The sequence below is a fragment of the Argentina anserina genome, chromosome 2, assembly GCF_933775445.1.
Source record: "Argentina anserina chromosome 2, drPotAnse1.1, whole genome shotgun sequence".
In the NCBI taxonomy this organism is placed as follows: domain Eukaryota; kingdom Viridiplantae; phylum Streptophyta; class Magnoliopsida; order Rosales; family Rosaceae; genus Argentina; species Argentina anserina.
This window is the reverse complement of record NC_065873.1, coordinates 2586095-2609847: the sequence shown is the minus strand read 5'-3', so window position 1 is coordinate 2609847 and position 23753 is coordinate 2586095. Positions and strand designations below refer to the sequence as shown.

Sequence of the window (23753 nt, the reverse complement as noted above, 5' to 3'; positions counted from 1 at the left end):
CTTCATTCTCTTCCTTGGAGTTCTACATGGTCTTGCATTTTTGCTCTGGATCCATTTCATTTTCATCAACCTATTTTCCTGTTCCATCTGCATTTTCTTTTTTGGTCAAGCCCCAACCAGTGGGTTGGTGGAGTATTTATATCTCCCAACTCTTTATGACTTTCTATCTATTTTATTGCTTGCTGAGGAAATAAACTGGTGCAGAAACTAGCAGTGCCCCATCTCCATGAATGTGTCTTGTTCTGCATATCCCTTCATTTCTATGGTGCTTGACAGCATCTATTTGGGGATGGCTTGGTTGGTTTGGTGCTTGGCACTTTGTTCTTTAACCACTTACCCATTCGGCCCCATGTCCCCAGGTTAAGAGAGAAAAGAAAAGCCTTCTGGGGTTGTGGGGGGCTCTGCAACTTTTATCAAGGAATAACATTGTTTAAAAACACCCTTCTTTGACCAGCTTTTGGGTCCAAACCCTAACAGATTAAACTAACACTGAATCATCCAGTTAAGTTAAGAACTGAAAATGAAGCTGGGTTTGCATCGTTTAGGGCAATGCTTTCCTGGTGTGTTAGAATATGATTACAGCAAGGCACGGGGTCAAAGTAATAGTTTTGCTTCCTTTCTCTAGTCTTCTACAGGTTCCGTCGTCCTCTTTTTTTTTTTTTTGCAGACATTATCTGATTATATTACTTTCACTTGCTTGCTTGCCCAGTTGGTGTGATCCCCCACTTGACTAGTTGAGGGGTTCGAATGCCATATACGATTTATTGAATTGTAGGGTTGATCTTTGGGGAAGGTACCACCTCCATCATGATGCCTCCTGAATGGTCAGAGTCCCAAATTGATGACGGAGCTTCTTCCTCTTGTTTTGATCTCGTTGGCCTTGTTTTGGAATTATAATTGGACCTCCAACAATTGCCTATTTAGGATAAGACATCTTACATACATCCACCCGATCTCAATATGCAAGTATGTGACCGGCCAACTCTAAAATGACTTCTCTTTTTCCTTTCCTTATTATTTTCCTCCCCATTGGGGGAGTGAAACAGACGTTTTAGGCGTGTTGTCTGCGTCAACTTGCCTACCCAAGTAAAACAGTAAAAGCATGCAAGATGAACCACCTAAGCGGGTAGTAGTAATTCTACTTGAAAAGATGTACATGACTAATGTTGATGAACAACAATCAGAGCAGAGTTCACCATCCATATGATAAGTAGTTGGGACAATATTGCGAAAGGGTGATTCAAGACAACATTATTGGGACGTTTTAATTATTAGAGATTTTAAGGATAAAATAATAGGATTTCGACAACTCTAAACAACTTTAATGGGCAAATTTGTGAATGTGGGTTTGAATGAAGGTGAATGGGAATATAGGTGAGGAAATCAGGGTGATGACCAAATTTGCTCACCAATAAGAAGCTAATTGTTTCATGTGGACTAATTACATCAGCTTCACTCACCACCAAATATGCATCACGACACATAGTGAACTGATGATCTAAACCAATACGTATATGGTAGCTAGATACATACATATATACACGCACATTTGGTGATCACGGGATATTGTGAAGTGGTGATCTAGACCAATATATGGCACAAATCTAAAGTTAAGGTTTGTGACCACCTGACCATGAAAGAGATCTCTCTCTCGATCCATTGTGCGTCATGTTACATCGATCTAAAGTTCTAAACGATCTACCATAAACTTTCATACAATCTGTTAATTGTATGGAACTTGTTGTGTAGTTGATGATACGGAAGATATATATATATATATATATATAGTCTCTATCCAGAGTGAAGCTTCACTCTGAAATTACAGAGTGAAGTTCCAATTTTGGCACACTTTTCGGTCAAATTTTTTCACCATAAGTGATTCAATATTTAGGTATGTTATTCAAGATCATCTCTACCAAGTTTCATCCAATTTGACAATGGTTTGAGCTTTCAAAATTGAGATTTACACGAACGGTTCACATTGAACAGTTTTGATTCATTCATTGATTTGATCTAATTTCAATACCTTAACGATGTCCGAATTAGATGAAATTTTGTAGAGATGATCTTGAATAGCGTACCTAAATATTGAATCGCTTATGGTGAAAAAATTTGACCGAAAAGTGTGCTAAAATTGAAACTTCACTCTAGATAGAGACTATATATATATATATATATATATATATATTCGACTAAACGAACTTTCATACAAATTTATATGGTTCGGAGTATAGAAACGTGCCTTGTATGTGCATATATAAATAGTTAAATACTAATGGCAATACCGTGGCGGTGGTCCTTCGTTTAGTAAAAGTTTATAAGGACACGAGTGTCCATACAATTTATATGTAAAATAGTAATAGTAATACGTAGATATATAGTAGACACCACTGAAAAACTAACCTGTAAAACACTGACCTAGAGCCTTGAGTTTACATTCCGATTCTATATCCTTTGGTAAATACATGCACCCGACACTTCGTTTTAGCAGCATATATTGATATCTATGTTTTATCCCATGCCATCTTTATTATTCACTGGGGTACAGCAGTCAATAGCTTAATAGAGTACGACCATTTCCATACCAAAACTTCATAGCCCAAAAACAAATGCTACCAACTTTCTTTGGTATGAAATGTTACTTTTGTTTGATCTACCAAGTTTTCTGTTTTAACAATGGATTCGAGTTTGTGCTGAACTAAACCAGAAGGTCATGCATATTTTTATGTTTAGGGTTTGCTTCTTGCATGTTATTCACATGTCAGTTATGTTTAAGAAACACCATAATTCCATAAAGGAAATGCAACACTTGGAAGAACTTTCAATAGCTAGCCTCGAATAAGTGGCTGGACCAAACAGATTGGTTGTCTAGCTCGTTCAGTTCTCGAACATATAGCTCCAGATCGAAAGCTGGAGCCTTGAAACATTGAATTTTGTTATATAGAGGCTGTTATTAATTGTGCTTAGCTAACAGATCGACAAGACCATCCAACCAACTGATTGAGTTAGCTGACAGCATCAATCGTTAACAGTCTCTGCTAGTCCCTATCTGATTATCTCTGAGCTAGGATTACGATCTAAGGTAGTCAAGATGCCCCGAAAAATCGGTAACCAAATAAGATTAGTCTTAGAGGTCCTAGAAAGCCTTTGAGTTGATAATCGTGTGATCTCGATAAAAAAACGTTGCAGATTCTAGTTGATTAATATTTTCTCTATGCTGTGTAATGCTTTAGGGGAGCTAGAACAGAAATATGAAATCTCGAGTCTTACACCACAGGTAAGAACTCAGAATCTGTAGTCGTCTTTAGATCTTAGTTCTCCCAATATCACACTTTTTAAAATAGTCGTCATTATACGTATAATGCTGAATGATCGATTGGTGTTAACTTCACACTCAAGGTTTATAGTTTAAAGCATTCCTCTTCTTTGACATGTCCAATGGTTATGAGCCATTGCATTCTAATTCAAATGTTCTAACGTTAGGGTTTAATGCTTGGTTCGGTATGTATTGTATTATGATGGTGTTAACCTCAAGCACAAGGTAAGGCTGGTCTACGTTGTCTGGGAACTGGCATGGGAAGTAGGGTTTCTATTGAGTTTGGTGAAACTTAGGCTTGTACAATTTTGTTCCTTGGAATTAAATATATGCTTCCAAAATTTATTCATAGGGAATGGAATCTAATCCCTCTTTAAGTGCAACCTTATGTTTCCTTCTGCTTTCCTAGGATGACACTGTTACTTGGCAATTTGACTTAAAAATGTGATTTTAAACTCCCACTGCTCTTCCTAGCTAGATATTGATCCTTCTCAAAGAGCACATTCACATACACGAAATATTTTATGAAGCAAATGGAATTTCAATTCCGATTCCAATAACCATATATGCATGTGCTAAGCAAGTGACTACCAGAACAAGCAATGAAATTAGTGCCTAGCGTAGCTTTCGATTATTTTTGGATACTTTGAAATCTTTGACTGTCGAATTCACAAGGGTTTTGGATCAGCTATGCGTTTGGTTCTGACTTCTGAAGCATAATGAAGTAAAAACTACGTATCTGATATAATATGATGAACGTCAAACCTTAGAACACATAAAGGGTAGAAATTTTTGTCACGTTGAGTAATATATGAGCGACCGATACATTCATGGTATGGTATAATTAACAACCATAGCGTAATGAGATCCCAAAAAAAAATATCAAAGAAAAAAGAATCCTACTGAGCTCACTCTCTAAATGCTGATTGACATCGAGTCCTTGGTTCGTAGTAAGTTGATTTAGAGCTGCTCTATTCGACAGATTCTAGATCCACGTATTGGCAATTTTGTTGATAAGATTTTTTAAGAATTGAGTTCAACTTATGTTAGCTCGAGCTTCAATTGATACTGTACGTATCATTCATCTTATTACCTGCTTAATTAGTACTCTACACCACAGTCGGACACCACCAGAATCGAAGCCAAAACTCTGAGAGCTCTTGCGCACATCTCCTATTATTTCAAAATTATCCAACTATCTATATACTAGCTTGTTTTTGAAAATTTCATCGTAACAGCTCATATACCAAAATAGCTGTAAGAGAGATGAGACGGACTTATTCCTAATTAAGCGTCTAAGCTAGCTAGAAGCATACATGACTCCACCGTGACAAGCATTACTAACTAAACCTAAATGACGTACAGTTTGGTATCATCATTAAATTAAGGCTTTACTAACTATCCTTCAAGTCCAGGACTTTCACAACTCCACCGTGACAAGCATTATCAACAAGTCGATCACTGAAGTAATTGATAAAAGACCAGAATCTTGACCTTTCTATTGTAAATGATCTGAATTTATATTTACTCCTCCTCTCTCATTGACCCAGATTTTATATGGGTTCTGACCCAGCTATCTTGCAGAGTTTATGGAGGTGTCTTCAATCTGGTTGACAAGTTGAGAACTTCAATACGATGTAAATGGGATGTGATAACATTTTCATTCACTGAGAAAGAAAAATATAAGATCTAAGCCAGTGTCGGCAAAGGAAGGTTCTCGCCTTCTTGTTGGGGAAAGAAATAATGGACCTGAAAATTTATGGTTTATGTCATTGTACCAGAGACCAATAATGGCTGCAAAATGTTGATGATGCATGCATGGATGCTCATTTCGATAGCCATTCTTATATATTGTCATAATGAAATGCCGATCGAGGACAGTATATCTAAGCCTAGAAGCTCATTTATTGGGCAAACGTGTGCACAGTCGTATAGATTGCCTGCAATGCTGGGCATTGATTTTAATGTATGACAATAGAATGAGAGTTGGGTGACGAAAGATTCACCATTTTAATTATCCATGAAAACTAGATAGATCGATCAAAGAGGAGAAAACAGGCATGTCTTGATGACAACATTTTCGACCTAAACGGTTTTGTCTGAATAACATTATTGTTTTTTAGAGGCGTTGGACAATCACTTAACTCGATCTACAAACTTTACCTACTCCTTGATTTAGAGTTCTTGAGGCCTAAATTAATCCTAATTAGCTTATGTGGAACTTTTTAATTTAACCCCATTTATCCTATTTGATGAATCGCCATTCCCCCACTCCATTCTAATTATACATCCACGCTAACAGAAAAAAAAACACAAAAATAATGTGAAAATACCTGCAGCAAAAAGTACAATAGGCGTGACAAAATTCTTGCCCTAGATTGGGAAATGCTTATCCCATGCATGTTGGTGCCAATGGTGCGGTATATATGACTAGCTCGAAACCACTTGTTGGCCGGATCGAAACCCAGTAGCTTCAATAAAGTTAATTATAACCATGCGTGGCTAAAGCTAGTACTTGGTCTGATTCAATTTCAGTTATTTATGGTTCGTAATTAATAATGTATAACATACACTACAAAAAAATATCTCCATTAGTTCGATATCATCAAAATTCTTCATTTTTTTAATCCCAAGATAAAAGAACAATAGTCTCATTCACATAGTCAGTAGCTGACAATGAAATTTATGCTTAACTACCATTTGATGTAAATCCAAAAGTAAGGATAATCTTTTTAAAATTAAGTAATTTTGTTTTCAACTATTGGATTTACATCCAATGGTGGTTGAACATGAATTTCATTGTCAGCTACTGACCGTGTAAATGAGATTGAAAAGCACAGTCTACATACTAGTTTGAAACTAGTGACGATTATTCAAGTGTAAAAGAGCGAGATGTTAGAGGAAATTAAAGGCACAAATTACTTTTTTTAATCAAATATCATTACGGTTTTCAAATTAATTAAGAACGAGTACAATTAAAACCAAATGCAGCCATTACATACTTTTCCGCCGCCATTTTTCAGATGAAACATAAGTTGTGAGAACATACTCTCACAATGACACATAGGATAAACTACACATTAGAAACAAATTAACCAACTCCCAAGCCTATCATCTACCATGCATAAAGATGAAGGCAAATCTGGAACAAAATAGAATTTAACCAAAGCTAAATATATAGATATGGGCCTTGACTCATAATAGAACCTCAACCAAAACCCTAGAAAGAACAACCAACTTGCAACCCAACCAGCCCAACCCAAGCTTTAGTCATCTTCACCGCCAGACCACCATACACGCCAGTGTAGCTCCGCCGCCGAGACCATACCGCTTCGATCAAAAACAAAATCCGATAAAGCACGGTGCCCCAAGATTGAAGCCACTGCTTTCCTTGGAAGCAAGGCTTGGATCAACATCGTAAGAACCCTGACATGACACAATCGTAGATGATAACAACCAACATCAACTTATGCCCGCTAGGTTTGAAAAACGTATCATGGATCCAAGTCGCCACTCCCAAACCACCACCACCACCTTCTTGTGATGAAATTAAGACCAAAGCATCAAGCCAAGTTAAAAGGGCTAAAAACCAATATTCTAGATCTAAGAATGCCTTGATGAGTGAAATTGTTCCTCGTCCAGCAGCAAGCCACGAGCCGTTGGCATAGCCAGAAGGCTAACCAAACAACCCGACACCGCCAGACGAAGATATGAAGGGGGAAGAGGCCACCACTCTAGGTCAGAGAGGGGGAGAGAGGAATATTAGGGTTTAGGTCACCTTTGGTTTCAAGTTGGTAATACCCAATACTAAGGCACAAATTACTAATTAGTCTATTTGACAGATTTTTCATATAGCATACAGGCAAATGTTAAATTGGGTTGACAACATAAAGCTAGGCGTTCACTTCATTTCTGACTCTAGTGGCACGTTTACTTACTCGGATGAAATTAATATGGAATAGGAATCAGAAGGAATGTGAGACGGAATGTAATAATACGGAGGAATAGGAAAGAAACTAGTTACGATTGTTATTGTTTACTTGCAATAAGGAATCATAATTAAATTTAAGTTAATTACCAAAATACCATTTTACAAATAGGAAAAAACTCTCTCTTTAGTGTTTCCTTTGCAACACTTGATCAAAATATGCATTTAAGTAGGTCATTTTGTAGCTATGGTTAATTAAGTAGAGGCTTATTAAGGTACTATGTATTGTCTACATGTCCAACTAAACACACAACTAATATATTCAAGTCATAGGGGTAAGAATATTTTTGAAAGAAATTTTCATTCCCTCACATTCCCTCCAATTCCCACCTCCCCCTTGGTATTACAATTCCAGATCTCTTCCGGAATTCATTCCAGTTTTAGAGGTGGGCCCCACCACGAATTTCATTCCTCTTGGCAAGTAAACGCCGGAATGGAATTGATTCCAACAGAATACAACTCCATTCCAGGTAAGTAAACATGCCATAAATATTCTCATTAATGAAGCAAATATCTTGAACTCATTGAAGCATAATCAACAAATAATATTTTGATAGCATGATCAATGTATTGATTGGTATATATTTGATTATTTCAAGTACTGATAGATCGAGTCTTTCACTTTATCATGCAAATATTCTGATCGACCATTACACAACATCTAAAAAATTTCAGACGACGCTTGTACACGTATAAATACCGTCCATTAAGTTTCACATTTCGGATGTACCTGCAGACCTATATATTAGTCGATCTACTATGCTTATATATAAACCTTGATTTGTGCAGAGTATGAGAGTAAAGTAGAGAAGATCTGGACAATGCATGCAGAAGTCGACGTATCGGTTGTGAGCTTGTGTACGCTCGGATGGCCTTCTCAGCTCGATGTTTTAGATCGATCATGGAAATATCTCTTTGCAATTTCATGAATTTTCTGCATACATTCATTCTCTCTCGATGATTTAATTTCCACTAGCCACTTACAGATGGGTGTATCTAAATGGAATTTGATCACCATCACTATATTAGTTTGAACTATTCACATTCTGTTGAATCATCTGGGAGGTTTTTGAGGGGAACACTACTAGCAAAAAGAACTCTCACACTGATTTTACTCACACTGATTATCATAAATCTGTGTGAGATACCAACTCACACAACTAACCGTATGCAATGAGTATACGTAGCCCACGCATAATATCTAGACTAACAATACACACAAAAATCAGTGTGTGATAAGAATACACACAAAAATCAGTGTGTGATAAAAATACACACAAAAATCAGTGTGTGTTGTGATAAGAATACACACAAAAATCAATGTGTTATAAAAATATACACAAAAATCAGTGTGTAATAAAAATACACACAAAAATCAGTGTGTAATAAAAATATAAATCAGTGTGTTGTGATAAAAATACATACAAAAATCAGTTAGTGTTGTGATAAGAATAAAAAAAAATGAGTGTCACACCAATCCCATTTATCCAACGAAATCTCATCCTCCCCCATAACCTCCGCCTCACTGAAATCTCTCTCTCCCTCTCTCTCGGCTACCTCAACCTCGACTACTTCACTCCCATTCCAATACAAACTCTAGAAACCCTAACCTTCCTCCACTTCCCCAACCTCCCTCACTCCAACCTCTCTACCTCTGGTGTCCTCCGAGCCGCTGTATGCTTCGATCCCCTCCTCCAGCTCTCGCTCTAGATCGAACAGTGCTCGATTTCCGCCGCACTCTCCAAATTCTTCACCATCGTTCTCCCTCAGCACCTCGCCGTCGACGTCTCGGATTTCGATGCCGCTGCGAAATAGGAGGTAATTTGCTGTTTCAGAGTTGAAGACCTTATTAGTTTAGAAATTGCTCGATTATTTATAGCTTGTTGAATCCTGGAGTTGAATAAGAGGACTATTCATTTGTTGTTCTGTTTTTGATGGATTTGTTGATTGAGTATAAGCTATTAGGAGGTGTTAGCTTCCAGTTCATTCTCTACACAGTTGACCAATCATGTACACAGTTCATTCTCTTCCTGATTGGATTTAAATTTGTACACAGTTCATTCTCATCATGTACACAATTCATCCCTATATTTGTAGGCTCCGGCCGAGAAGGATGACTCTGATGGTTTTGTGTTTGGTGTTGAATTGTTGGTACAGTAAATGGTTTGAGTCGATATTTGCTATCTTGAGGATTGGGAAATCTCTGGAGCTGACTATGGCAAGTTTTAAGCTGTTGAATGAGTTGGATAAGGTAATGAGTTGCTCTCCCACTGATACGTTGATTTTTGATTCGTATGAATCGATTGTGTGAAAGTTTTTTGACAAATTATTTTGACTTTCTTTTTTAGTGTTTTCCTTGGGTGCATTTGTCTGCTGCTGCTGATGAAATGAAGTCGTCCAGTGAACTTTCATTAATAGTGGAGAATGAGGTGTGGTTTGTTTCTGCCATGTATGTTTAACTGATTCATGTGCTATCCTAATTTGTTCCAATCTTTGTTGTTTTTAAGGTTGGTCACCATTTGCTTTCAGCTTGGATAGCACTAGTAGCGAGAGGGTGGCTGCTAATAATCCTGGGGGATACGTTGACTCCTTTGTAAGTTCGATTTGATGTGAACCTGTAGTTTATCTTAAATTGTTACCGCAGGTACTCATATCTATGCACATACATTGCTTGACTTGTTGACATTGGTGACAGCTCTTCTGTCTGTACTTTGTCAAGTAGTGGTTCTTTTTCTTTTCCAAAAACCTTTCTGTGTAAGGAATCATTCATATTAAGTTATGGTTTGGTCCATATCCATATGTTCTTGAATTCATACCTTGTTGCATTAGAATGTACACAAGGTGTTTGCATTAGTGAGTGGTTTGGTATCAACGTAAAAAATTTGCTTATATTTGTTTTGCTATATCTATTTTCATTGGGAGCTCTGATCTTGAAAGTGATTCTGATAGCTTACGTTTTGCCAATTTTACCTTCACTGAATTGTTTCTTGCTAACGCAGGGTTTCCAACATTTGATAGAGAACCTTGCTGATGCAACTGCTAAACCAAACTTCCAAGCCTCAGAAACAAAGATTATTTATAGCTCGTTGAATCCTGGAGTTGAATAAGAGGACTGTTCAGGGTGCCTTGCAGGTAGCACAGTAATGGTTAAGGAATTTCTTTTTTTTTTTTGCTCAATGTTTTTTTTCTCATTCTCATTTGATGTCTTCTTAAGGGAATATAAGGTTTCATAGTTTCACACTCATAACAATTTATTTCAGTGCAGATTCTTGAAAAATATGTGTGTAGCTGGCATCCAACCTGATGTTGTAGCCTATACAACATTTATCAAGGTTTAAAGCTTTCTTGTCACACTACCTGGGTATTCCAGAAGGCAGAGGATTCCAATTCAGCTTTGGAATTAAATCAGGAAGCCATAATATTTTGGTCATTGCTTATATTTTAGGTTCATTACTTCAAATGTAGTTCTCTGTAGATCGATTAGGACCATTTTTTGTTTATAGAATTCTTACATTTGAGATCATTATTACTTTGGAGTTGAATATTAACTTTCAATAAAGATTCCTTTATTATGTTTTCAGGCTATTTAATTGGTATTATTTAGATTTTTTTTAAAATTAGGACATTTACGGCGTGCATAGTGCGTTATAAAATGGTAAGTATGTCGTAAAAGATCGTATATGGCGTGTAAAGCGTGTCGTAAAAGATCGTTATAATTTTTTTTAAATGTATTATAACTACTCACACAAAATAGTGTGGATTTAAGCCTCATGACATCACACTGATATCAGTGTGTATTGTAGTATGACACAGATATCAGTGTGAATAAATAAATTTATTGACACTGAAAACATGTTGGACAAATTGAGTATGGTCGTGGATATTCATGGGGTCCACGTCAACAACTCACACAGACTTTAAAATCCGTGCCTAATAGCTATTAGCCCCCCTCCAAAGTACACCGATAGACATTCCGTATGCGCACCGTATCTAATAGCTTTCCGACACTGATATCCGTGTGAAATACCTTTAATTCTCACTGATTAAAATCAGTGTCAGGACTCTTTTTGCTAGTAGTGGAAGCTTTGTATTGCGAGTTTGCGACCATGGAGTGACGGAAAAAGTTGTTACATTTTCATTTGTACGGGATTATCTTTCGGTAGAAACCTAGCTTGTTGCTATATCTTTCTCATAGTATACCTTGCCTCCACATCTAGCTTGTCTACTATCAAATGGTTCACATTTTACTATCAAATATATACATGTTTCATCATGAACTTATGCCAAACTAAAACCGATTAATCTACCCGTTAACTTAAAAGCGTTATCTATTAATCTATGGATATTCCAGAATATGGAAAAAGTATACCAATATATCTGAGAATAAAGAATGAAATCGATCATCTCACTTCTCAAAGTTGCATAATTAGGATCAAAGCGGTCAGCAACTGGACTGTGCTTCCCTCCTATAGTTGTGTGTCACACCATCCACACTAGCTAACATTATAGTTGCCATATATCGCCCCTAGCTGCCATGTAGTGAGAAGTAACAAATCTGAGCCCTGCTGCTCGAGTGACCGATATATGAAAATCGAATCACATAACACAAATCAGAAACACGGACACCTGCAACCTTAAACAATATCTCCCTCAAAACAGCACCATACAAACCACCATTGAAAACCAAGCCGTGAAAAAGTTGAGGCTGACGAACAAGAACCGAGAACCAGAACCAAATAAAATATACAGGATAAACCCCTTTTTTACCACCTTTGATTCTGATGCTCTGATGCAAACGCGTACAGTCGTCTGCTATTGTTTTAATTTTAGCTATTTTTGTTGTGATAGAGTACAAAACTGGTCTTCAGAATGCTGCTCTTCCTCTGCTTCACTACTCACTAGTCTCTTAAGAAGTACAGGGCCAAGCTAATCCCCGCAACTAAATTATTCATCGAGGGTTTGGAGAAAGTGACATTGCCGGAGACTTCTGGGGAGAAGTGATATATGTATGGAGGAATTTGCACCTGGACGGACTCGATCGGTTGTCCTGCGCGCATGCACTCTTATCATCAACATTGAATTGTCCAGTGGTTCCACATCAATCACGTCTGCCCTAATTAGCTTATGCTCGTCTGTTCCATTTTCGATTCATACGTACCTATGAACCTATCTAGACCATGTATGCTTGCTGTGCGGTCCTTTACGTGTTTAGGTAAATATATAATTATAACAAAGTTATCAAGATTGCTTACTACTTAATTGGTTTTGTTGCGGACCAACATAACCAGCAAATTCCGATCCTATTTCCTCCACTGCCGGCTGCTGCGACAGACAGACGACTCAAATGTAAACCAGACACAATTGACTTTGTCCGTGTTCTTCATGCTGTTACCTCTCTTGCTTCTACAACCCTTCATGAAATTAGCATTGTGGCCAACCCTTGGTGTATATCGTACTTCTCATTCCGAAATGCTTCTGCAAGCCATCTCTGATGGTAGAGACACATCACACATTTTAATCTAATTGAGGAAGTGAACGGGCTATGGACATGGACAGTCCACTGATCGATGCTCCACGACCTTTGCTTTTTGTGGGTCTTGTTTAGTCGCTTGTTGTACGAATATCGCAAGCATTGCTTCTCTGCAAATTTTGGCGAGGACAGTATGTACTCCAACCCTGAGTGGACATAATGCCATGTTCCCAACTGCTTACATAATGCAAGTGCTGACTTTACACTACAAAGCTTGAACTTTAAGTAATTTTCTCACAGCAATATGATTTTAGAGATAATTATATCTCCAAATTATAACTCCAAAATGATCAATATTGAATCATTTGAACTTCTGTTCATTCTCTGAGGATCAAAGTTTAGAGGCCCATATCTAGGATGGGGAAGTCCAGTCCACTCATTAAGTATAATTAAGTTCTAAGATTGCAAGATTTAACTTCTAAAATTAAACTGGAAGATTGATCGGTTTTAGTTCATATCAGTTCGACTGCAGAATTTAAATCATGGGCTGTGAAGTGGAAGCAAAGAATTACTAAGAGAAATATATAGCAATATGTAACTACCGATGGACAATCCATGCCAGTACAAAACAACTGTTGCTTCCTCCATGGTCACAATACAAAGCGCCACTCAAAAACCTCCCAAAGAATTCAACAGAATGTATATAGCTCAGATACAAGTAGCATTGGCGATCAAATCCCATTTAGATACAAAATGGACTAAAGTGGCAAGTGGTAACCAACATATCATATAAATGTAAAAACCGGTAGAGTAAGAATGAATCCAAAAAGAAAATCCTTGGAGATGCAGAGAGGTATCTCCATGATTGATCTAAAGCATCAAGCTGAGAAGAGCCCATCCGAACAATAAGCTCCCAACCATCTTCTGCATTGTCCACATCTTCTCTACTCCACTCTGCATAAATCAAAGGTTTTTAAAGCGTTACTCAATGGCCCATCATCTCGAAAAGGTTAAGTTAACATATATTGTACGCAGATCGACTTACAATATAAAGTTTTAACAGTCCTATCGATCCCAAATGTAAAGCTAAGTGTCGTAAAATAAAATCTCAAATGTCGTGGTGTTTCATATATAGTAGCAGTGTTCTAAAAATCGCTGCCTAGGGCCGCTTAGGTGTCCGGAGACCCTTGGCCGCCGCGATTTTGGGTCGATTAATCCCCGATTAATCCTCTGGGCGCTGGTTTTTAACTGTCCGCCCGATTATCGGCTAGCGTTTTTTAGAACCTTGTATAGTAGAGAACCAATTCATGTCCTATATGGCTATATATGACCACTGGAGGTTGATGGTACCAAAAGATCGAACCTTTAACAGTTTAACCCCAATCATATAATGGGAAAACATATCTCACCCCGAGTGAGACTAAACATCTGTGATTCTCTTTGACATATACGGTAGTTGGCCCAATTATCACTGACATTTGACTACTTGGTCATTGCCATTGGCCCTTTGTTCGTAATCAGAACAAGAGTCAAGGTCAAAGTAATATCTCTTGTAGCAACATACAAATTAGATCTGCAGGTCTCATCTCGGCTTACGTTAGAAAAGCCTACTAAATACTAAATACTCTATACATTAAGCAATAATGGTCGTCTTCCTTGTACTAAAAACACAGATCGAAGCAATGCGACTGATGAAATGAAGAGACTCAGATGGCAGATCTGTACGTACGTGTGCGTGAATATATACTAATATACAGGCGGGGTAAGTTAGAACACATGCCATTAATGAAGGGATGAGATTAATTGAGAACGTACCTGATCAGTCGACTGAGACGGGCCCGGAGATGCTGCCTCGATGCCGCTGGGACCAGGGGCTCCGACAGGAGGCGCTGGTGGGCCTGGTGAAAGAGCTAGAGGAGATGGAGCCAAAGCCGGAGATTTCACTTTGGGAGATGGAGCTGGGACGGAAGCTGGCTGCGATGCAAGAGGAGCTGGGGGTGGAGTTGCTGGTGGTGGTGTGGCTGGTGGTGGAGTAGCCGGAGGAGGAGTTGCGGGTGGTGGAGTGGCGGGAGGGGGAGCACTGACTGGCGGTGGGGTGGCCGGCGGGGGTGCACTGACTGGAGGAGGAGTGGTGGCTGGTGGTGGAGATGTGGTCACAGGTGGTGGTGAAGCGGCAACTGGGGGAGGTGAAGTGGCAGCTGGGGGTGGAGATGAGGTGACCGGAGGTGGAGTAGTGGGGGTTGGAGGAGCTGGTGTGGCGGTGGGTGATGTGGCGGGAGCTTGGCCTCCGACTCCGGCGATGGCAATGCAAAGGAAGCCTATGAAGAACAAGGCATTGCGACCCATGTTGTCTCCGATCTCTCTGTGTGGGATTAACAGAGAGAGAGAGAGAGAGAGAGAGAGAGAGTAGGGTGAGTGAGTTTGACGGTGAGAGACGTTATGGGGAAGATTTTAAATAGCCGGGTTCTCGTTATGGGAAGAAGCACTGAAGCAAGTTCGGGTTTATATATAATTTCAATGGTGATTGAAGCTAGCTAAACCTAAGCCAGAGCCAGGAGGTACCAAACAGATCGATCTGTAGCGTCCGATCAGGTCCAGTTGTTGCCATGGGATTGGCTTCAAGGTCTATCAGGATTATTGACGCCCGATATGGGACTTTCGTGTTTGGGAATTAGGGTTAATTATTTTTGGGTGGTTTTTCGGGTTTTACATTCTGGTGTTTGGTGCATAGTGAACAACAGACCTACTCATGCTCTGGGATCCCTTCATGTCTGCTCAAATACTCTATATTATGTTAACATAAATCATAGAATTAACGTACGTAGTTTTATGATCATCATAGAACCTTGTTCATGTTAACATAGATTCTTATGCTTTCGTAGCAAAAAAAAAAAGATCCTAGAACGTTGATCCTTCCGTATATACATAGAAAGTTATGCATGCTTCAATTAAGCAATATAGGGTTTGAATTTATGTAAAATTAGTAGGCTGGTCTATACTTCTTAATCTTATTACATCCTGCATGCTATTTGTAATGATCCGTATTAGTAAATTTATATTTGAAGAAAAAGAGCTTAATTATTCAAACTGGGATCAATATATAACAGAATTAGAGTTCAGTTTGAAGTTTTAAACTCAATCGCGACTCGATCACTAGTAGAAGCTCAACGAATGTTGTATACATAATGTTGTTTTGGTATGTAACGGTGTACCACCGTAAAATATTATGGGGTTTTCTTCCGCGGATTTGCCTTCAGATCCCACATAAAAAATGTTCTGGAACTAGAAAAAAAGATAGAGACTATTAAGTCTACGTTTTGTACATTTTCTGATATCCATCTATAGTTCGGTGCTTTCTATATATATGCTTGAAACTCACGTGTAATTAATCACATGCATGGTATAATTTACGTATACTTATTGAACTAATTAATCAATACGTGTATTATACACAATCAATATGATTGTATGCATGGGACACTACTTTCTTTTCTCTTCTTGCTTTGGTAGGGAATAACATTGAAGATACGGTGGTTGTGATGTGAAATCACAACTGTGATACCACAACTACTATGAACCAGTTTCCACATTTTCTCATTTGCACCTTACTTAATTTTTCAATAAGAACAAACAAGACGTACCACAACTCTTATACAACCGCATAAAAGATTATTGTACAATCGATCGACCGAACCATCCTATTTTACTTGCACGATAAGTAGACGTACTAGCATAAGTAGCCGGATTTCGATCATCTCATCATGTTACAGTATAGGGAATTTACGGTAGTTATAACTTATAAGATTTGATCGATTTAGTATATTGTACAAGGCACTGAAGATAGTTGCACGTATTTCTTGGATATTTAGAAATGCCAAATGTTCTAGACCAATATTCGACATTGGCAGCTAATAAAACAGACTCATTTAGATAACTTAAATATAGTTGTTTAAGTTCGTTACGCACAATTGCTGGGTGGCTTGGTGCCCTACCATAACATGCATGCCACTTATATTCGAACCATAAAAGTGATCACCATGTGCTCCAAATTATCACTATGTTGTTGTGTATGGATTGAATCGATCATTTGATGGGCGACTGTACACCTTCATTAGGTGGCTAAGGTTAAGCATCACCATCCTTTAATTTAATTTACCGTTTACAGATCAATCATAAGTGATTATGATGGGGAGTAATTCATATCTGCTAGATCTTAAGGACTCCATTGCCAGTTGGGACCGTGGAAGTTGTGATTTCTAAGCTAAGTTTTTTTTTACTATTTGTAGAATGTATTCTTGTGTAATTTCTTCACAACCAATATTAATCTATTTTGGGTCCCAGCCTATTTAGAGATATGTACACATCCTCAGCTGAATAAATATTCAATTGTATCTAATTTTTTATGGTTCAAATATGCAACAATAACAATTATAATATTATTGGTTGTAAGTATTAGTTATCCGGGTGTGGGATGAGCCTCCAGCTAAGTTGAGTTCCAAACCCCATTTAAAAATATATATATATATATATTTTTATCCTAACTTTCATGGTAAATATAGATCGATTAAACGATAGTTGGCAAAACCGAGCTTCATAGGCCAAAGTGGTACACCATTTAGGTCTTAAGCGACAACAACTTTAGAACAATCCACTAAAACTAGGTTTAGTTATTAGAGTTCGATTTTATTTTGGACTTTGGGTCCTTTGGATACTGGTCCTTTTTTTTGTCTTAATCTTTATTTTCTTAGTTTGGAGTTAATTAATAAGTTCACCATCCACTTGTAATGAGTGACTTTCGTATTGTCTCAAGCTTAACCAAGAGAAGTCGTGTCAAACCAACTCGATCGATCACTAGGCCGGGAAAGATAGATGAGGCTCTGTAATATACGGAGAAACTCAGATCCGGATATGGTTATTCCATGGTGGCAGTGCTCTTCCAAGGGCAGTGTTCGTGCTTGTTTTATGGTGACACTGCAAGGGCTTCTCAACGGCGATCGTGTGAGGGAGGTGACGGTAGAAATCGACGGAATCACTTGGGGGCCTCTGAGTCTCCTGGGCCTTCCTAGGCATCAGAAACCTTAGGTCGTATGGGGGCGGCATACTTCTCTTGGGAAGGATGAAGATCGTGCTAGGGCGGGGGCGTGGTGGACGTCCTCGTTGTTGTGGTGTTAGGGTTGCTGGTCGCCCTCGTCAGATCCGGTTTTAGTTTTCTACCCTGCCATGGGTGACAGGGGTGGTGCTACAAGGGCGGCATAAGACTGCTCAAGCTGTGGTGTGGGTTATCGGAGACTGTTTGCTGGAGTCAGAGTGGATTTGCGACGGTGATGGACAGTGGGGCTGTGTTGTGCGGCCCCAATTGTTTGGTGGCTAGGAGCTTCTCAAGGTTAGGCTTGGGCATGGGCTGTTGGCCTAGGCTTGGGCTAAGCTTTGGGGCTTTTAGGGTTCTTTTTCTAAGTAATGTCGTTTTCTTTTTCTTTTATCGTAGTTTCGTTTTGTTTTTCCTTTTACTTTTTCATTCTTATATCTTGTAATAAGATTTCAACATCTTAGTGATGCAGGCTCATGCCTTGTTTGTTAATGTGGAAAATCACAACTAGATGGTTTCTCTTATGTACCATGGTTTGCTCTATAGGGACATTATGAGTGTTTGTCTATCCTGAAATAGGTGATAACAGACGTATATGTATCGGCCATCTTAGGCTTTTATTAATGAACATCTTTAAAAAAAAACCAAGAGAAGTCGTAAATTTTGTATCAATGGATTAGTCTTCCCTCGCCTAAAAGTATACCAATGTTTGGTGAGAAAGGTTTAAGACATTTGGAACCAAAGTTTGGGTTGATTAAGAATGTTGTGAACCAAGAGGAAAATACGAGAAATAATACGTGTATGCTAGCTGGAGTTCCATCACAGTTTGGGTCCAGTTCTAGGTGGCTGTCACGCCGTGATCAGTGCCCTGAACCAACATGTTTTGTAATCAATCAGTACAGCGATTAGTATTACGAAGGTCATGTGTCAATAATTTGAAAGGGAAATTTGATATGTACCGAGATGGTTATGAAGATCCTTGAATTCTAGCCATTATGGTACTAGATCGATCCCCATTATTGAACATAATTAAAAGGAAAATAGAAGATCGAACTAAAGTTTCTAGACTTTCTCCCTAAAAAATATGAATTTTTTTCGGATTAATGTATTATATATCAATGTAGGTTATACATTCCACATCTGACGGTTGACAACGGATATTATTTTTCTGACTTCACACACAAAACAATATCGACCGTCAGATATGAGATGTATAACATACATTGATGTATATTATAATTTTTTTTTCCAGACTATTTTTGATCTTCTTGCCTTCTTGGTACGTGTACATTAATATTTCTATTAAAAAAAAACTTGGACAAAAATCAAAAGGCAAGACTTCGCTTAGGAACTATCCAAAGTCTACGTAAACCTAAGCTAACAAGATCCGACATCCAAAAAATGAACAAAAATAGAAAAACAACCACTCTATCCTAATAGGTAAGCATTGGAACGCTCGCAAGGGATCGAAATGAAGGTAGGTTGTTGGAAATGAAAATTTAAGTTTTGTGATATATAATTGATTTAACAATCGTACGTGTGTTATATTTTAGAGTTTTGAGGTTGGAATGTTGATGAAATGACGAAGATTTCAATTAAAGAAATAATTTTTATACTGTTCAAACTTGAATTTTTTCTATTTTTTATCAATTCAAACTTGATTTTTAGTTTTGAGTAAAGAGCCCAAGAGTTCAAACTTGAAATTACAAATTCTAATTCGAAAATCTCTTTTACGCTAATGTAGCTAGCTGACTTATACAGAGTCTTGAAATCGACATGAGCGCAAGGATCTTACAAGTGAACTGTGAATTACAAGCATAGTTGAAATAGAGGTGGCAAACAGTCGGCTCGGCTAATTTTAAGTGGGTTAAAACCGTACTCGGACCGACCCATTTATTTATCGTATCGGGCTCGGGCCGGTCCATTTGTTTAAACATCAAACCCGGTCCGGTTCACGGCCCAAGCCTATGTCAGGCCGGGCTCTAGCTTATGTCAGGCAAAGAAGTGGGTCGGCCCGGCCTATTAGCATTATAAGATACAATTAGAATTAAAAAAATATGTAATTAGAATATTTGTTTTATATAACTATTTAGAATAGTAAAATAAATAAAATACTACAACATATTTCATAATCTTATTTCTAAAACACTACGTATATCAAAACAATGACATTTTTTTCACTACTGTGATAATATTTGTGAAATATTGTAGTTAAAACAATAAAATAATCAAGAGATTTTAATTTAAAAGTTCTAATATTGAAGTCTAATAGCGATAATTGTTTAAGTATTTATATAAATAATATAAAATTATGTGTTTAATAGGCCGGCCTATGAATTTATTGTGCTCGGACTGTGCTTGTCTCAAAACGGGCTCGAGCTGGGCCCAGTCCATGTGCTAATATATCTCGGCCCATTACAATAACGGATTCGGGCCGTGTCGGGACAATTTTTAATGGGCTCGGCCTGTGCCGGGCTTGGGCTTTTTGACCCGTTTGCCACCTCTAAATTGAAATATGTTGGGATTGTACATTACAAGCATACTAATAATCTAGCTACGTAAAAGTAGCAAGCTGACTTATACGACGTTCATATGTAAATCCTAGCGTAGTTCTAAAGTCTAAATATGTTATTCTGAAGTTCGAAATTCTGTAATGCTTATAATGCTGACTCATAATCCCCATTCTGCTTTAGAAGAACATAAGTAATAGTCTTATACGATGTTGTACGTTCACCCATAATTCTGGTTTGATTTAGATAATTCTGGTTTGATTTAGATTACGGAATAGTCTCATATATGTTGTACATTACAACATATTGTACAACATAAATGCGCGTAAAATTACAAGCATACTAATAAGCTAATCTTGTATAACATTGATATAAATATTTTGTTTGATGCACTTTTCATTAGCACTCTAATATGTGTATGATTGATACAAAAGTTGAACATTCATGCTTAAACTTAATCAATTTATGTATGATTGTTTGCCATGACATGATAAATTATTAAGACTTGATTAACCTTAGTTGTTTGAAGCATGATAGCATATCATATGTGCATGTTAGAGTTGTGAACTATAATCAATTAGAGATAAGCATGGTTGATTTGCATGATTTCTTCATCTCCAAACTTTATGCACTTAGGGTAATGCATTTGATACTTAACCGGATTCATATGCATGACTTGAGTAGTTAAGTACTACATCCGAGAGGGGTTGCTTGATACCAACAAAGGAGATTGTCCCTTGTCATACCCGAGAGGGATACAAGGAGAGAAATTGGCTAGTTAGAGTGACATCATTCAATTTAGTAGCATCATTGTTCACAAGAGAAGCTAGAGGTGGAACCTTAAGTCTTAACTCTCATCCATTTCATCACATCTAGTTTAGCATAGCCTAGTTTACATTTTAAGTGGCCATTTATTTTTTATAAGTAACTCCATATCCGAAATAAATTTAAATCACTACACCATCTTGCATATATCCATCATGAATTTTGGTTTACTTGTGAGCCTTGGTTTGTGACTTGTACATTTGTATATTCTTTTAACATCCCTTAAGTTCTCCTAGCTAGAGAGGGTTTTTCCAATCCCTTGGGTACGACATCCCCTACTCACAATCCCACTACACTATAACTTGACCCTTATACTTGAGGGTGACATTTGAGTCGACAATCATCCTATGCAAAGGACATGTATTCTCACTATGTTTAAGGATTGAATCCAACGAAAATTATGTGGATTAATTAAACCAACTTGTAGAAACTTTAAATAATTTATGATGTTGGTTAATGTGTCGACACGCTGGTCACGTGTCATCACACAATTCACTACTAAAACTAATGTTACTTATACTAGTTACAAACTCACTTGGTTTCACGGAAAATGACTAAAGTACTAGTCTTGATATTGGTAAATGGTAATGAACACCAATCTTTCCGTTTAGGGTAATTTAATTTTTGCACACACAACTTATTACTCACTAGTTCTTGGCTATCACCTTAATTATTTTCAAAGGAATTACAATCCATAACATCGAAGGATCGAAATACTTGAGCTCGCTAGGATTGACACAGATCTACAATCTTTGAGCTCAACTAGATTAACCTACGTGCCAAATTGCGAGCCACATCGCACAATGGTGAAGCCAATTAATGTGAATAAGTGTTCTTATTGGAGACGAGCATCCAGATAGTCCGCTATGTTAGAACTTTGACAAGCGATCTCTTTTTCCGCTAGATATGTGGAATATCACTTTAATGAGACAATTTTCCCGTCGTTAGGGGGAGATAAGTACAAAGAATGTTCAAGTGGAACAACATGAATTGTCGTGGTTTGTCCCCACTGTGTCTCATGTTGATCCCCACTATTGCACAAATTGATGAGATCAAAGGTTCAATGTCCTAAGAAGAGGACATGACGTCACCAAAAAAGAATTGGGCATTGCGTTGCCACCATAGATGGTGACATGTTGACACCATAAAGTGGCATATATGGTGTCATAGGCCGTGGCTCTCCAAGGAAGAGGGGGAGACCACCTTATGTTCGATATATACTCGATTAAAGTAAGAAAGCGAGTTTGGAACAATTGGATCCACTGATCCATAATCTCAAATCCGCCTCATAAGAATTTACTCGATTTTGGTTATCACTGGGGGACGGCTCAGATGTTAGAACAAATCCTTGCAAATACAGAGATCTCTATAAATACAAACCACATGAGGATGTAGGATATTGAGTCTTGATATCGAACCATACTTCGTTGAGAAATATCAATGTAATAATTTTGGCCTAATGGAAAGAAGTGATCCAACATGAACTAAGGTTCACTAACAAAGTGATAGGTATTTGGGCAGGTGAAGTCGACACCGCAAGTGTAAACGCTATCATATATCTTTGTTAGGATGCGTATGAGAATTAGGAGTATAGACTCACCTCATGGTACAAGGTCTCTCACTAAACGCACTGGAATTGACTATGAAAAAATATCAATTTGTAAATGGACCACAATGAGATATTCTCGTAATTGATGTCATTGGACTCCACTACTTTATCAGTTTAGTAGTTTTCCGAAAAATTGACAAATGCAACTTATGAATATTGTAACAAGATATCTCTATGTGGGATTAAAATTAAGAGATATACATGAAATTCATAGAACAAACTTTATTCACCCAAGAAATACGTTGTAAGGATTAACACTATCTACGTTGTCGCCATATGTGCTTAAAGTAAATATGCAAAAGTTATCAAAGCTCCCACGATTAATGTAAAGATTAGGAGGAGGTGCAAACATCAGGGAGAGTTTAACACATATATTTTAATCTCAAATGTAATAGGTGTGTTGTGCTCTTTTCCCCTTCGAGCAAGATTTTATTTTCTCTCATTGTGTTTTGTTACTTGACAAGGTTTTTAATGAGTCAACACCTTATGCACCATTATATCTTCAACTCGGCACAAAGGGGAGTGTTGAAGAAAAAACACCATTATTGTGTTTTGTTAAAGTAAATAACAGAATGAGTTAATGACGTTTTTGGTCAACAGACGTTACAGATCAATCACCATTATGTAGCCTTAATTACCGTTGTAATTACCATTTATTTTTATTATAATTCTGACCACTATATAAATGGGAGTATCAATGAAATGAGTAAACCATTCAATTTTCCCTACAACATAGTTATATATTTATATATTATGTACATTTTGAAGTAGAATGGCTATATATACATATAGTTGATTAAGTAAGCATAATAAAATATATACATGTCCTTCAATGTTTATGGCTTTTGCTATTAGGACCTCTACAATTGCTTATTAGACCTCCACAATTTCTTAATTATTAGATTACATATACGTCATCTTATAAAAAAACAATTTTGGACATTAAATT

The 23753-nt window shown here is 37.5% G+C and overlaps 2 protein-coding genes across 6 annotated transcripts; one reads left to right on the top strand and one right to left on the bottom strand.

The window, feature by feature from the left end:
• The first annotated feature begins 8802 nt into the window (after positions 1-8802).
• LOC126783790 (negative regulator of systemic acquired resistance SNI1-like) lies at positions 8803-10883 on the top strand. Of its 5 annotated transcripts, none has more exons than XM_050509325.1 (6): positions 8803-9122; positions 9462-9555; positions 9653-9733; positions 9812-9897; positions 10304-10436; positions 10570-10883. In XM_050509325.1, the coding sequence occupies exons 1-5, from the start codon at positions 9103-9105 to the stop codon at positions 10317-10319; spliced, it is 297 nt and encodes a 98-aa protein (XP_050365282.1). In that variant the 5' UTR covers positions 8803-9102; the 3' UTR covers positions 10320-10436; positions 10570-10883. The 5 variants fall into 5 exon arrangements, with proteins under 5 accessions (XP_050365282.1, XP_050365281.1, XP_050365280.1 ...); XM_050509324.1 differs by having other exon boundaries at positions 10565-10883; XM_050509323.1 differs by lacking the exon at positions 9812-9897.
• A 2453-nt stretch (positions 10884-13336) lies between these two features.
• LOC126783800 (classical arabinogalactan protein 9) lies at positions 13337-15227 on the bottom strand. Its single transcript, XM_050509335.1, has 2 exons — positions 14590-15227; positions 13337-13728 (listed from the first exon to the last, which is right to left on the bottom strand). The coding sequence occupies exons 1-2, from the start codon at positions 15118-15120 to the stop codon at positions 13645-13647; spliced, it is 615 nt and encodes a 204-aa protein (XP_050365292.1). The 5' UTR covers positions 15121-15227; the 3' UTR covers positions 13337-13644.
• Positions 15228-23753: the final 8526 nt, after the last annotated feature.